Source organism: Sardina pilchardus, chromosome 2 (assembly GCF_963854185.1).
Source record: "Sardina pilchardus chromosome 2, fSarPil1.1, whole genome shotgun sequence".
Taxonomy (NCBI): Eukaryota; Metazoa; Chordata; class Actinopteri; order Clupeiformes; family Clupeidae; genus Sardina; species Sardina pilchardus.
In genome coordinates this window covers 28,889,014-28,904,016 of record NC_084995.1, presented here as the reverse complement: position 1 = coordinate 28,904,016, position 15,003 = coordinate 28,889,014, and the positions used below count along the sequence as shown (strand labels likewise).

Below are 15,003 nucleotides of genomic sequence, written 5' to 3'. Positions count from 1 at the left end.
TCAAGTCAATCCACAGATTTTCTATAGGATTTAAGTCAGGGCCCTGACTTGGCTACTCAAGGACCTTCACCTTCCTATGTTTAAGCCACTGCTTTGTTCTTTTGGTAGTATGTTTAGGATCATTGCCATGTTGGAAGGTGAATGACCTGCCCATCTTCAGCTGTCTAGCAGAGGGACGAATGTTTTCCTCAAGAATTTGGGTGTACTTGGCAGCATCCATTTCCCCTTCTATCTTGACCAATTGCCCCTGCTGAAGAGAAACATCCCCACAACATAATGTTGCCCCCACCATGTTTCACAGTAAGTATGGTGTGTTTTGGGTGGTGTATGTGTATGTGTAGAAAATCTGTGGATTGACTTGAAGAGAGCAGTCCATTGCCGTTACCCACAGAATTTGACTGAATTTGAACAATTCTGCAAGGAAGATTGGGCAAATATCCCCCAGTCTAGGTGTGCAAAGCTAATAGACATATCCAAACAAATGAATGGCTGTAATGAAAGCAAAAGAAAGCTCTACAAAGTATTGAATCAGAGGTATGATGACTTTTCCAACCCTGTTATTCTAGGGTTTGTTTTTTTTTCATTTTTAAAATTAATTTTCAGAACTGTTGTCTTTTCTTTCATTATTTTGATGTTGAACAGCTACATTTGTAAAGGCTGCAAGACTTTCTATAGGCATTGTATACACACACACACACACACACACACACAATTCCCTTTTATTATACCTTTTTAACAATGTAGTCAGAATTACGCTGGAGTCATTTGGTCAGCTGGCTGAGTTTCCACTGCAGAAACTCGGCACAGTGCAGGGACATGTTGTTTAATCAGTTCATTAGGGGTCCAAGTAGTGAAGCTACAAGAACCTTATTATTCTATTTCTATACATTTACATGGTCTTAATTATTCCCGTCTCTTATTCTTCCCAAAAGTATATGGCCAGAAAACACTGACACAGACACCGAACTTGAGAAGGTTCCTGGCCATGCTATGATCTCATAATTGTAATTACCTCGTTAGGACTTTAGGAGGGTGCTACAATACATTTTGTGGCATGGCCTGTATGGCCAGGGGCAAGTGCAAAATCAGAACGTTATGCACCATTCTGCTGTGGTTTCCAGACTGAATGACCTGTTTGGTCACAACTGCGTGTAAGATTGTGCAACTGGCTTTTGAGGTAGTTTCCTCTCATTAGGTGGGACGGCCATGTGAATCATTAAACATTTGGTACACATTACCCACAAACCACGCAGACAAACATTTTTTTTTTTTTTTTTTTAAACTTGTCACTACGTTTCAGAGTTTCTCGCCAATCAAATTTTGGGCCATGGCCTGTATGACTCTATTGCTCATATCTTCTAATGTAAAGGTCCAATCATAACTAAACTTGGTACAATCACCCACAACATTCTCTGGATATAAGCAAATGTCATGAAATTCCATCCATGGAACAATCAAGAAACAGTTAACATATTATTTGGCCTCATTTGAAAACATTTAGAAAATAGCCAGTTAACTCAATAAAATGACCGATCCAATCAAATTTCAGCAGTCAATATGCCAGTGTAACTGGTTGATCTTTATGGAACTTCATGCTTATTCATAATGGCACAAAGAAGCTACCCATTGTGAAACAAATCATCCTCAAGGGGGCACTGCAATAAGTGCATTTAATGATTTAGTTGACATCACAGTAACTGCACAGTTGATGCACAGTTAATGATTTAGTTGACATGCACATCAACTGTTTAGATTCTACATAATGTATAGAACACGCCTACAACCACCAAATAATCTAATATTCTTTAACTGCCACTTCTGAATCCAACATTGGTTTAGAGTGTTGCTATATATTTGCAACTGTTGCTATACTGCTTGGACCCCCTTAATCTCCGCTTGCATCCATATTCTAAAACGTGATTGAATTTGGGGTTGCCTATATGCAAGTGGGTGTGTATCCCTAATAAACCCAGATACATAACACGCTTCAAAGAAAGACACACTTCATACTACAGATATAGTGATGATCATTTACCACAATTATTCATGTCTGCATATATCAAATAGTTAATTACAAAGCAATATTGTTTTGGGTCTTGTCAATTTCACTGCTAGTGCTAAATTCCACCTGAAAAACACATTCACACTTAATTTATTGAGCAAATAGTTAATTTATGATTGCAAAGAAACTAGTGAACTTTGTCCAAATGTCGTTTAAGGGGAAATTCTTTCTGGCCACACCCTTGATCTTTGTGGACTGGACGCCTAGCATTGCATTCCGGAGCTGCTGAAATGGTTTTCACCGTTCCAAACGAAAGCTTTCTATAAATGGTTTGCATGTCTGGTACAGTGTGCATTTCACTACATACATAATGGTCCCAGTGGCAATAACCAAGTACAAACTGGCTCCTACCCAGACAATCCAAACATAAGCAATTAGAACCTTAGCCACAGCTCCTTTCCAAAAGAGCAATGTGTGTCATTCTGTCTATTTAGACACTGAAACTGCTGCTTTGTTATGAGGAGAGAACACACACACACACACACACACACACACACACACACAAACACAAACACACACAGACACACAAACACACACACACACACACACACACACACACACACATCTGGATTCCAGATAACATTCCAACAAACATTCCGGGCCTGTAAAGTGAAATTCCTCACTTGTTTTAAGTGCACTCAACACGTCCAGCTAAAGGACAGTTATAGGCCCTGCTGGCCTTCTTAATAAACACACAGTCACACACAGAGGGATATCCCAAGCTTAGGCAATAAAACTATATTTATAAATAAAAAACATTTTCTCATCAAATGGAGTTTGTTTTAGGCAATGCATTTCTGTCAAGTTTAGCCTCAAGGTAAAAAAAAAAAGAAATGTTGACAAAATGGAAATGACCAGTACTAAAAGTATATGTCTGTGAGATACATTCTATCAGCATACTCATGCTCAAATGATGGCAGATGAAGCCGGAGCGAAAGCAGAGGCAGAAGGGGAGTACAGCCCTCAGTTCTCTTTTGTCACATCTTGAAATGGGTGCTTGCTTTGCTTTTCTTTCCTTTCTTACACTTTTTAAAAGTTTATCCACATTGATGCTGTTGTTCACTCTCTCTGACCTACATCTCCTTGCCAGGTGGCCACTAGAGACGTAGGAAGCCTATCACGAATACGGCACGTCTTTAAGTCTCTTTCATGAAGCAGGGGAAACACACATGCACACATCATCCGTCTAATCCATCCGTCCCGTTTGTCTGAACAACAGTGCAGGCGCCGCTTCACATGATGTCAACAAAGAACTCGCCCTGGCTGCCCACCGTGTGGCAGGACTGGCGCGAGCCGGAGAGTTCGGGGGGCATGGACACCAGCGTGCGGCCCGAGGGGGAGCCTGGCGCCGCCGCGGCTGCTGCCGCTGCCATGAAGGGGGGGTGGGCCAGGCGTACGGAGCCGGAGCTGTGGCCGTGGGAACGGGGGTTGCGCAGGCTGTGGGAGCTGCGCATGCTGCACTCGCTGGGGGCCGAGCGCTCGCTGGGAGCCCTCTCTCTCCTGACGTCCGATTCGCTGCCGTGGGACCCACTGCTACGGCTCCCTGACAAAACACAGACAGACAGAAGATCGTAACTGGGGTCTTATCTCAGTGAAAAATTAAGCATCAACCAAACATTTCAGTCTGTGTGTGTGTGTGTGTGTCTGTGTGTTTATTTGTATTTGTGAGTGATCTAGTACTCTATTTTCACAGCTATGTGTGTGAGTGTGTGTGTATGTGTGTGTATATATGTATCTAGTCACCACCACCAGTCATATAATCCCCTCACCCTCACTATGCTGGCTGCCGGCGCTACCGCCCCCTGCTTCACTGAAGCCATGGGGCAGCTCGGGAGCGTGGGGAACTGGGTACTGGTACGGGAAGGACACCGGCCACGCCGGCTCGCCGCCGGAGTGCAGGAGGGGAGCCAGAGTGTCCTGATCCGATGCCCCACTCGACCCATCGTGGTCTTGCAGGGACATGTGAGCCATGTCTGACAGGACGGGTAGAAAATCAGTATTAGGTCACACACACAAGCTAGTAGCATAAGTACAGTTAGCAGACAATCAGTTGGTTCTTGATTGAGTCCAGGAAAAAACACTAACAATATTATGACAGCCTTATTGTGCTCAGTCACTGTTATGCTCATGAGATAGAGAACAACTACCGTTTTCTGATTGGCTGTTAATGGTGGCTTTTAATTCTGAATAACAGGACAACTTTAAATTAGAACTGCCAAAAAAAGCGTAATCACTTTTCCATATCAATGCTTATTGAACGGTAACTATGACAACAACGGTTGAGCTAGGAAAGAGGCTACGGCTACGCAACAATGGAATCAACTGTAAACAAGTTAACTGTCCAATGTTATCACCGTCAGGACCAAAGAAGGTTGAACTGAACATGTCGGCCAATTTTTTAACTGAACTGCTTGTTTCCTTTGCCTGCTATAAAGGCATGACTATTGCCTATAGTGGAAACTGGCCGCTGTGGTGTCCCGATATACGGAATTAATTGACGAGGTGGAGGAACAGGAATCCCTGATGCACAAGCTCTATATCTAAGATTTATATTCTATAAACTGTGCAGTGCCTGAGGAGCTAGCCCCTGGCGAGGCATTTTAGTTCAAAAAGGAGCCACTGTATTAAGAAAGTCTTCAGTATTGGAATCAACAGGGGAGGTCACTCAATTAGAACACATAAATCAGAAGGTACCATGGAGGATAGAAGAGAGCCACATCATAAAAAGGACTTACTGCCACAGAGATCACCAAATATGTAGTAGCACTGCTCAGAGAAGGTGATCTTGTTGACAGTGTGGCGGATGAATCCCGCCTTCAAAAGGTTGCTGGCATACTTGCGGGCCTCACGGCGATCAGTAAAGCCCTCGACGTGATGGAAGAGCCAGTCCACTACATCTGACCCTGGAAACAGGATCTGACTTTAGTGCTAGAGTTGAAATGTTACTAAAAAGAGCCATACACCACTATTACCTAGACAGAGGGAGGCTAACTGTACCAACACAGGAGACAGGTAGATGACAACCATTAAGATGATAACAATCACTATCTGTACATAAACAATATTCACTAGTCTGTGCAGCAGTTCTATTGACTATTGATATTCAGACAGACAGAATGAAGACCGTCTATACTGCACCTATGAAGGCATTAGCAATGGTTATCTTCAGCCACAACCGATCACGAACTTCCAATCCAGAATCGGGACATGCCATTGCTTTAGCAACAGTTGCCATGTCACTGTGAACTGAGAGGTGGTAATCATCAAAGCCTGCAAAAGAAACAGATGAGGCAACAGTAGCCCAGTAAATCTTCTTCATCATCATCATCATCATCATCATATATTCACACCAGTGGGGTGTCCTACGAAGCAAGTTAGACAAATCTAGTGTGTGTATGTGTATGTGTGTGTGTGTGTGTGTGTGTGTGTGTGTGTGTGTGTGTGTGTGTGTGTGTGTGTGCGTGCGTGAGAGTGCATGCAGGTGGTCCTTACGCTCGGTCTCGGGGATGGAGCTGGTGATGGAGGAGCTGGTGGAGGTGACCGTGCTCATGGAGGGGCTCATGCCATAGGCGGGGTACACCCCAGTCATGGCTGCCGTGTGGGACACCCACGCCGCCGGGTCAATGGGCCTGATGGGCTCGCCTACAGAGGGCAGGACACAGCAGGGGTCACACAGGGCCAAGCGGCAATAATACTGATGCACAATACAAAGGGCAAGGCTGTCCGAGAGAACGGGGTCGGGGTCGGGGTGGTTGCAGAGCAAAAATACTCACTTCTGGGTAACGCAAAGCAGCTGTTTGGGTTTGGGTCCCAGCACTTGGCCACAGTCAGAGAAACGGGTCTAGGCAGATCGAGAATTCAAAATTGATTTCAAGGTTTTCATCTCTAAATCCATATGTTCATGGAATATTGTTAAGAAAAAATCTACAGTGTCATATGCCAAAGGCTTGTCATTCACCCCGGCTTGTGAACGATGTCCCTCAGAACACGCACTGCATCGTCGTTGCACATGTTCTCAAAGTTGATGTCGTTCACCTGCAAGAGGAGAGCGAATCCAACAGTCCATTCAATGCAAAATCATGTGAATCTACACAAAGCCCCATCAGGCATCTGCCACAGTATTCCACAGTTCTCTCTGGCTAATGTAAGCGTGTTACGTGTGCAGTGTTTACACACCTGAAGAAGCATATCGCCCGGTTCAATGCGTCCGTCAGCTGCCACTGCCCCACCTTTCATGATGGAGCCGATGTAGATGCCTCCATCTCCCCTCTCGTTGCTCTGACCCACAATACTGATACCCAGGAAGTTATACTTCTCTGTAGGGCGGAGGAGTGAAATAGGACAAGATAACACAGATGGTAAATGGAAAGACTGAAGAGAACTGGGAAAACAGTGATAAACAAGATGTGATAATTCAGGTTTTGTAAGTAGTTGGGGTTGTTATAGCTATGTTAGATCAGCAATGAACCAACCCAACTGGTTTGACTAATTGGGTTGTATCTCCTGGTTCTCAGAAGGCTGGTATTAAATACTGGGTACTGGGTGGATGTCGTAAACAGTGATTCAGATGTAGGACATGTAGGCAACCAAGAGGAGGGCCATGACACTCACCCATGTTTAGTGTAACAGTGATTATGTTGAGGGACATGGTGGAGTCCGTAATGCTGCTGAAGGATGAGGACTAAACGGAGAGGAGAGGCCGACAGGGATGTTATGCAACTATCATTGCACCACGCCGCTCAAACATGGCTCCATTTCAATTGCAAAAAATGTGAAACAAAACAAACAACAACAAAAAAGTAAACATGCTCACCCGTTCCATGTTTTGTTTAGGTCTCCGTCGCCGACGGCGAGGGCGTCTGACCAGACGTGATGAGCCGCTCTGCTCCGTAACACTGCTGAACCTGACAAGACACACAGCACTGAACATCACTCTCTCCAAGCCAGGGTAGGGCGTTGGTGAAAGTGGTGAAAGTGACAATATTCAAATGTATACATGGCTATCTGAACCAAGGGGGTTTATACGGTTTCCTGAATATAGCTGTTTGTGTTTGGAAAAGATCTGGAGTTGGACTGGGTCTACGGTCCTGACTCCTGTCATCACTCAGAACAGTCCTCTGGGCTGACGACTGGCGGTGGACCACTGCCAGCACATTAGCTCTGATGGAGCATGTGAGCCGAGCTTTCATTAGCACTGGGCCAAGTGGACGCCGTCCAGTGTCATCTGAGGAAGCGCGTTCCATGGATCAAATGAATGCACGTTCCGTGCACCAAGTTCCATGAATCAAGTTATTTTCATGAATGTATGGCTGACTGTGGTGATGCCTTTAATATAATTTGGGGTTTTGCCTTCATTCGGATGTAAAAGTGGAGAATGATAGGAGGCAAGTGGGAGACAGATGGACTGGGATTGGGATTGGATGACCGTGGGTCGGATTCAAACCCAGGTCCCCATGGGCACTTGGACCGGAATGTAGTGCGCTTACGCCACAGCTTCCCCATGGTGGAGTCTCTTACCGGCTGGTGGATCCATCGTCTTCCGAGTCGAAGCAGCTACTGGACTCTAGTTCGCTGCTCATGAGGGACGAGCGGCTGTCGTACCCGCCCAGGTCCAGGCCTCGGCCGCCCCGTGTGTAACCATTCATCCTCCCTCCTGGACCAAGAAAAACATCCCAGGATCAGAGCAGGCACATGGAAATTCACCATCACCAAGGCCAATGATGCAGTTGCTGTTCCTTCACCCAAACTCATGAAGAGTCACAGGGCAGAGATAAGTCATTTGTTCTGCTCATTTTAAGTGCCTTTTTTGATCGTTTAAAAAGAGCTTCTCATACAAACAACCATATACCCTTCCACAAAACTACTGTACAAAGATGAGACCCTGTGTATGACTATTTTAAATTACTATTCACAGTGCGATTTCCCCCAGGTACTTCACCTTAAATCATTGTGGTCACCAAAAGTCCTCGGGAGGGCTTTAGTACACAAGTGAAAAGAGAGAGACAAACAGTGAAAGAATAGTGCCAAAGAGAGCAGACCTGGATGGAAGTCACACAAGGCAGGAAATGAAAGAACAGACAGTGGAGGAGTGGCAAAGGACAGAATGATGGGAAACATGAAAGACAGCCAGAGCGAGACGAGTGGCCAACCTGTGTGGTCCTGGGTATGTTTCCGGCGTGACCGTTCCTTGTCCCTGTCCCGGCGATGAGACACCACGGAGTCGGTCTCGGTGTTGTCGTCCATGCCGTCACGACTGCCAGCCGACTTTGCACTGAGCCACACATAGAACAGGACATGGAGGAGGGAGGTTATGCTGATGATGATTTGTGATGCCATTAATGGCTATTACTCTTGACATGTTGGATTAAAAAAAAAACACGCTATACATTACAAGGTCTTATAACTTGACCTCATAAAGAATTTATTTGGCATATTTGCTGCAGAGCAATGGTTTGGATCTAAATCAACTCGACACATAGTTAAGCACATAATGAATTAATTAATGTGAGACAGGGCAAACAAGACAGAGAAACACAAAAAGAAAGCGAGAGAGGGATAGAGGCACAGAAAAAAAATGAAAACATAGCACAGACAGAGAGAGAAAAGGAAGTGAGTGTGGTGGTGGTACTAACTGAAAGGAGGGTGGTCGGGAGTCTCCGATGCCTTGGCACCTTTCAAGGGATGGGGGGCGATCTGACTGGCTCTCAGCCACAGAGCCACCATCTGAATGAGAGCCATCAGCAGACACCAGCTACAGAGAGAGAGAGAGAGAGAGAGAGAGAGAGAGAGAGAGAGAGAGAGAGAGAGAAAGAGAGAGGAGAGAGAGAAAGAAAGAAAGAAAGAAAGACAAAGAGAGAGAGTGAGAACACCACAACCAGCTTGCTATCATTACACTCACAGATCAGATTTTAAAGTTAACTAAAACTTGGATCAGAAAAAGGATGTGGTCATATCTATGTACACATAATGCCACATGTGACATTTCCAAAAGATTCTCTGTCCACATTCATCCTGTGACTGTTTCTTTTGGTTTGATTGAACCAGGTCCTGTGATTCAAGTTAGATTCATTAAGTCAGTCTTGTCCTTGGGAGGAATTGGCCTTTGCAGCAGACGGAGTTGAAATGAAGTGTTGTTGGTCTATTCCAGTGGATCTGAAGTATGTATAAATAAGATGCACTGAGATTTTATTAATGGCAACATATGCAACAAGCGCCATGCTTCTCGCGTATGTCTGTCACACTGTGAGAGCACGTGGATCCACCAGATGGGCGCAAATGACATCCCCTCACAGGCTACTGAGCATGTGGCAGGCGTAGGCTACATAAAGGGAGGTTGAGGTGCACTCTGGGTCAGGCGCCACTGATTTGGGAAAGATGTCCGTCTTCGAGCTTACCCAAGCAATGACACGTCCATTGTAGCAAGGAAGCCTTGCATTGTCGTCCGAAATCTCTTCCTTCACCACCCTGAAACAGCGCACAAGAGGAAGGGGAGACATTAGCCCACCAGCATTACTACATGAGATCTACGCTACGCAAGTCTGTGTAAGTGTTCGACGAAAATGTCAAATTAGCACAGTGCATGAGATCAAAGCACATCAATCACCTACAGCTTGGCTGGGAGTTCTGATGAATAAATTAGATGGAATCAAATAAATACAAAATGTCATTAGGATGCAGGGTGGGGGGGAGGGGACTCTAATCTGCTGAGCATACATCAAATAGGCACAGACACACATGTATGCATACAAACTCAAATACAAAAGCGAGATGAGCATGACAAGAAAATAAAACAGCAGAAAAACTGGGTCATCGATTGGGAGTAAGACCAAGAAAGAAAGAGATTCTTTCTGAGCATAACATGGGGATAGAGACAGACATGAGAGAGAGAGAGCAACTGGGAGTATTTTACGCAATTCATGATCCCACAAAACAGACACAGTAAACACACACACCCACACACACACACCATATCCATCATCATCAAACAGCCAACAGCTGTGTGAGAAGACTACAATCTGACATTTCTAACTGTCAATTCCAGCCCCTGGCTCACTCGCCTGCACTTAGCCTAATGTACAAATCATGAGCTAGGGGTGGCTGGTGTCCCTGTTGTGGGGAAAGTGGCTGGATGAGTCTTGGAGTTTTTAATTTGCACGTGGGGAGAGGAACCCTTCCTTGGGTGGAGTCTGACCTGGAACACATTTCACAGCTGAGGCCGCAGCAGTAAAGCTGCCAGCCCTCAGTGTGATCAGGACATTCCTGAGTGACTGACTGCAGTTGTTTCAAGGCAGCATTCCTGTCCAGCTTTAATGTACAGACACAAGCAGAAGGCCATTGGCAAGACAGGAGATAAATAGGTTGTGGGAAACAAGCCCAATAGGGTATGAGAGCCAGAGCATGTGAGTAAAAAGAGATATAAAGACACTTGAAACAATTGTTACTGTAATGGAAAACTGTGCTTTTCTCATCACTCAGAGATATTGTCCCTCAGGGAAGTTTCTCAGGATGGTGCAGTTATTAGAAAACGACCACATTGTTGTACAGTTAAGTGTAGTTTAGTTTTTGCAAGTAACCCAGGACTCCAGATGAAATATGTTAATAGAGGGTTTCAAACCTGATTTCCAGTGTGAACACATTAGCCTAATCCTCCATGAAGCTACGTTTCACTGTCAGCTGACCAAACATTCTATAGAATTAATAACCTAGATAATAAAAATGACAAGGGAGTGGGGGGTTCCAAATCTTTGATTTGACTACATGCTAGAGCCTAAATAGCCCAGGCTATACTATATGGGACAAAGACAGGTCCTCCCGAGTCAGCCTACTAGCGCACATGTGAATGGACCTAGAGATTGAAGGGATGGATTTGTGTACAGCCTTCGTACATTCAAAAAAGAGCATCTCTGGCTGTTCGGAATTACAATAAATAGCTATTTTACCTTGTAAAAAAACACATTACATGGTCAAAGACTAGGCTATGTAACACAAGCTGTAATCCAATTCACACTAACTTAGTGGTCTCAAAATCACTAACACAACTAGCTTAAGTGAAAAAGGCCTCTTGTGTTCATTTGCGAAAGAGGCTAGCTTACTACGGGGAGCTGTGGACGCGGCCACATTTTGAAGACTGTTAGCTACGTCTATTATTCTCTCACGGACTCCCCCATTCACTATACGTCGTAATCGAGATACAAAAATCCGTATTTGGAAACTAATCAGGTTGAACATGCGTACCGTTGGTGGAATCTGGCTAAATATGTCACTTCTCAATCAAATAAAACGTCTTGGGCATGTGTATCAAGGACAAAATGCAAGCGACTAAAACTGGTTAGGGAGACCTTGCTGACTCTTGTTGTAGTTGCCAAGTATGGAGGGAGACGCGAACAAAAAAATGTTAACAGTTTAACTGCTGTAAAAATGCAAGGTTGGACCATAATACAAAACAGAAGACAGGTTTACTAAGCAAACACACTCACCCGAAGTCATCATCCATTGATTTAAAGAAAAACTTAAAGTTCGGTTTCTTGAGAGCATTTTTTAGGTCCAAGAGAGTGACCCTATCGGCTGGGATGGGCAATTTGACCAGGTAAGGAGTTTCCTGGTCGTCGAGATGATATATTATTTTGGTCTCCCCCATTGCAGACCACCGGGGAAAGGTAGTCTTTGATCATCCAGCTTTAGTGGTTCTTGGATTTGTCTCCGGAACCGGCTTGTGCTGTGGTAGTTGCCTTTATTACAGTGTTTTTCTTTCTTTACTTTCGCAGACAGCGAGGCTTCCTCTGGACCTCTATGGAGCTCACACCGCCAAATGGACCATTCCTCCGTTCCCGTTTTCGTCTCTTTTGATCGCGAATAAGCAACTCCAACTTCGACGACAACACTCTTTTCTTAGATAAAGACTTCTGTAACAAATATGAACCGAAATCTGTTCAGTATCCAATGTCGCGGTTCCACTACTCGCACGGCTTTGTGGTGGTGTGAACAGTATTCCATAAAACTCCCTCTACTGGAGAGAAATTGTAAGCAAGGAACGTCGAGGAAGAAAAGTTACATTGTATCCATTCCATAGTGGAACACAGCGACCTCTGATGTTACATGACACTAAACGCCAGACAAATATTTTGCTACACCATATCAAATGTTACATGTAACACCTTCTGTTTATCATATGCTTGCCATTATTACGATCTATTCTAGGCAATCTGGGAATAATGATAGAGCCATATAATTTCAATTAAAAAAAAAGTTAAAATAAAAATCTTCAATATTTTATTCAATATTTAAACCCATCACTATGTCCACTTCAAAGTGTAGGTTGGAACCCAATCATTGTGTCAGGGAGAAAACCAGAGAAGTCCGTATGGAATTTAGTAGATACATGCATTGATAGGGGAGATTCATATGCACTCATCCAGTAAACATATATTGGAAAGATGTTATATATCTTACAAAGGAACCACTCAAGAATTAGATAAGGAAAACTTTATTTTGTACAAATGCAGTACATACACCCCCTCTCACACATACATACAACAAAAATAACTTCATATATATTAACACCCAAATAAACAGAAACATCAGCCCCATTCACTGTACCAAAGGACAGGCAACACAGGCCATGAAATTGCCTTTGCACACCTCTGTTGTAAGCCTCTAGACCTTCAAACACACAATGTTCATGAGACTTCTTCCAAATGGTGCATTTTGGTTCCTCTGTTACATCCATTTCATCCACACCTCAATACACATATCCCTTCACCAATGCTCCTGACAGCTTCCCCATGTGGACAAAATGGAGGTGTCGAATGGAAGATTGGAAGCATCCACCACCACTGACCGAACTCCGGTTTAGGTCTTGCTATGATCTTGATGGATTGCTGTTGAAATGGGTTCAATTAGCTAGACCTAATTAACATTAAATGACAAAAATAGACATCCAGTATAACAATCAGCTAAGGCCATCACTAGCCAATTACAGGTACTGGCAAAAATAAACAGAATAACAAATAAACAGCGAACATCTAAAACACAGACAATACAATGTTCTTGAAGAAAATGTCCAAAGTGCAAAATGCATGCATCTCTAGGTTGAAATCCCGTCAAGAATTAATGTATGCCTCAGTAGACACCACGCATCATCACTGAGAAATGAACGGGCAACACAAAGGCAAAGACCTCGTCCCACTGTTTTGACAATACAACAGAAACAAGGTTGCTGAAAGCCAACCTCATGTCATGACCTCACCTGGGTCTTGTAGAGGTCATTTAGGTGTACACGGCTGACTGATGTTGACACCAAACTTTACTGGAGTTGAGTGAACTTGCATTGGTTTTCTGCAAAAGACATTTACAAATCTAATTAAATTTGACAGCAGTAATATATTTGTAGAATTATTTCTCAGTGCCCAATGCCCATCATAACTTATGCCTTTGTTGACACCGCATTCACTCAATATACAATGATTTTTTTAGCTTATGTAGCTCTTACGTAGCTAAAAAACAAACAAAATATTTGTGTGATTCACGACCTCCATTACATGTGTTGACCACATGCTTAGGCCTACCATGTTTATCAGATGCTGTGCTGTAATCAAACAGCTCAGTAGTGCACCATGGCACAGACATGCTGTGGCATCACCCCATTACCAAGTCTCACTTGATACAACGCTCAACAAGTAACCTGCATAGAGACAAACCAAAATCAATCAATATGAATTTATTATTCACTGCTCAAACTTATGAAAACATTAAACACTAGGAGAATGTGCCTGAAGAGAAAGTGAAAAGTGCAAAGTTCACTTTTCAACTATATTCTCATTTAGAGTTGATGTATGCCTTAGTTGACACCACATTCACCAGTGACAAAGTGAACAGGCAACACATGAAGGCAAACCTTGCACTAGTCTTCAATCCATGGTGACGATCATAGGATGAAGTTTGGGTAACAAAAAACTAAAATGAGACAAACAGCATGGCTCCAATCACTGCAAAACCTACCTTTCGGGTCGGGATCCTCCCTAGAAACCAAGTCATACAGGGTCATCGTAGGCAACCATTTCGCCACCCCGATCTTGCACCGTCTGTAGGAAAACGTAACGTGACATGAAGCATATTCGCCATGGATCTGGACAATGTTGCAGATGGAATCACTTAAATTAAGATTCACGACAACAATACTCTGGAGTTCAGACTGATTTCCTCGGTTAGTTCAATTTTCGATAGCAAAGTCGTTTTGTTTAAAGTCGATAACACAATTTGTTCCTGGTCACTAACGTCAACATGTGGTTGCAAGCGAATGCTGGTCCACCATAAACGCCGAACCAAAGCTTTGCGCCGAACGCCTGTTTTGGACGCATCTCATGAAATTGCGCACTAAATAACAGTAACTCAAAGACTGATTTACTTTATCATTTCAAAACGTTAACAGAACGTTAATGTTACCAGACGACGAAATGCTCCATACATTAATTTCTTACAAAGTAGCCTACTGCCATAGCGAAAACGGACATTATTATTTTTTTAATGTTAATTTCGTAACGTAAAATATACATTACCATTCTAGTTCTGCAGTTTAGCTGACTCTTGCTTGGCTGTCCCCACGTGCGAAGTGCGTATGCGTGCAATGAACCTTAAAGAACAATCGACGCAGAGCATGCTGGGAAGACCATCATCATCAAAACCGCTCCATAGATTTTGGTTTCTATTTATAGTGGTATTGTTTACCTGTAGGCTAAATGAATATGTGGTGGTGTATAGGGTCTGTTAAAATGTAACAATGTTCACTCTAAACTTCCTCATAAACTTTATAGATTTCATGAACAAGTAGGCTACTATACATTCAAACTTGTCATAAGCTATGACCCCCATCATGATGAACTGCTTTAACCAACTGGTCAAGAAACATATTGGCTGAATCTCAATCTCAACCTTGAGTTAAGGTT

At 43.6% G+C, this 15,003-nt stretch overlaps 1 protein-coding gene, 1 long non-coding RNA gene and 1 other non-coding gene across 3 annotated transcripts; all 3 read right to left on the bottom strand.

Annotated features, from left to right (window-relative positions):
- Positions 1 to 2,785: 2,785 nt before the first annotated feature.
- On the bottom strand, positions 2,786 to 12,075 carry LOC134069206 (segment polarity protein dishevelled homolog DVL-3-like). Its single transcript, XM_062525112.1, has 15 exons — positions 11,539 to 12,075; positions 9,457 to 9,526; positions 8,695 to 8,813; positions 8,212 to 8,333; positions 7,580 to 7,715; positions 6,876 to 6,966; positions 6,674 to 6,743; positions 6,239 to 6,378; positions 6,021 to 6,097; positions 5,836 to 5,903; positions 5,555 to 5,704; positions 5,201 to 5,332; positions 4,798 to 4,965; positions 3,832 to 4,035; positions 2,786 to 3,605 (listed from the first exon to the last, which is right to left on the bottom strand). Exons 1-15 carry the CDS (start codon positions 11,697 to 11,699, stop codon positions 3,295 to 3,297), a joined length of 2,019 nt encoding a protein of 672 aa, XP_062381096.1. The 5' UTR covers positions 11,700 to 12,075; the 3' UTR covers positions 2,786 to 3,294.
- Positions 12,076 to 12,529: 454 nt separating this feature from the next.
- LOC134101843 (uncharacterized) lies at positions 12,530 to 14,729 on the bottom strand. Its single transcript, XR_009941459.1, has 5 exons — positions 14,617 to 14,729; positions 14,060 to 14,142; positions 13,627 to 13,742; positions 13,308 to 13,396; positions 12,530 to 12,939 (listed from the first exon to the last, which is right to left on the bottom strand). It is a non-coding gene; the product is annotated as an uncharacterized LOC134101843 (long non-coding RNA).
- Positions 13,823 to 13,952, bottom strand: LOC134075767 (small nucleolar RNA SNORA13). The gene has a single exon (XR_009938489.1). It is a non-coding gene; the product is annotated as a small nucleolar RNA SNORA13 (small nucleolar RNA).
- Positions 14,730 to 15,003: the final 274 nt, after the last annotated feature.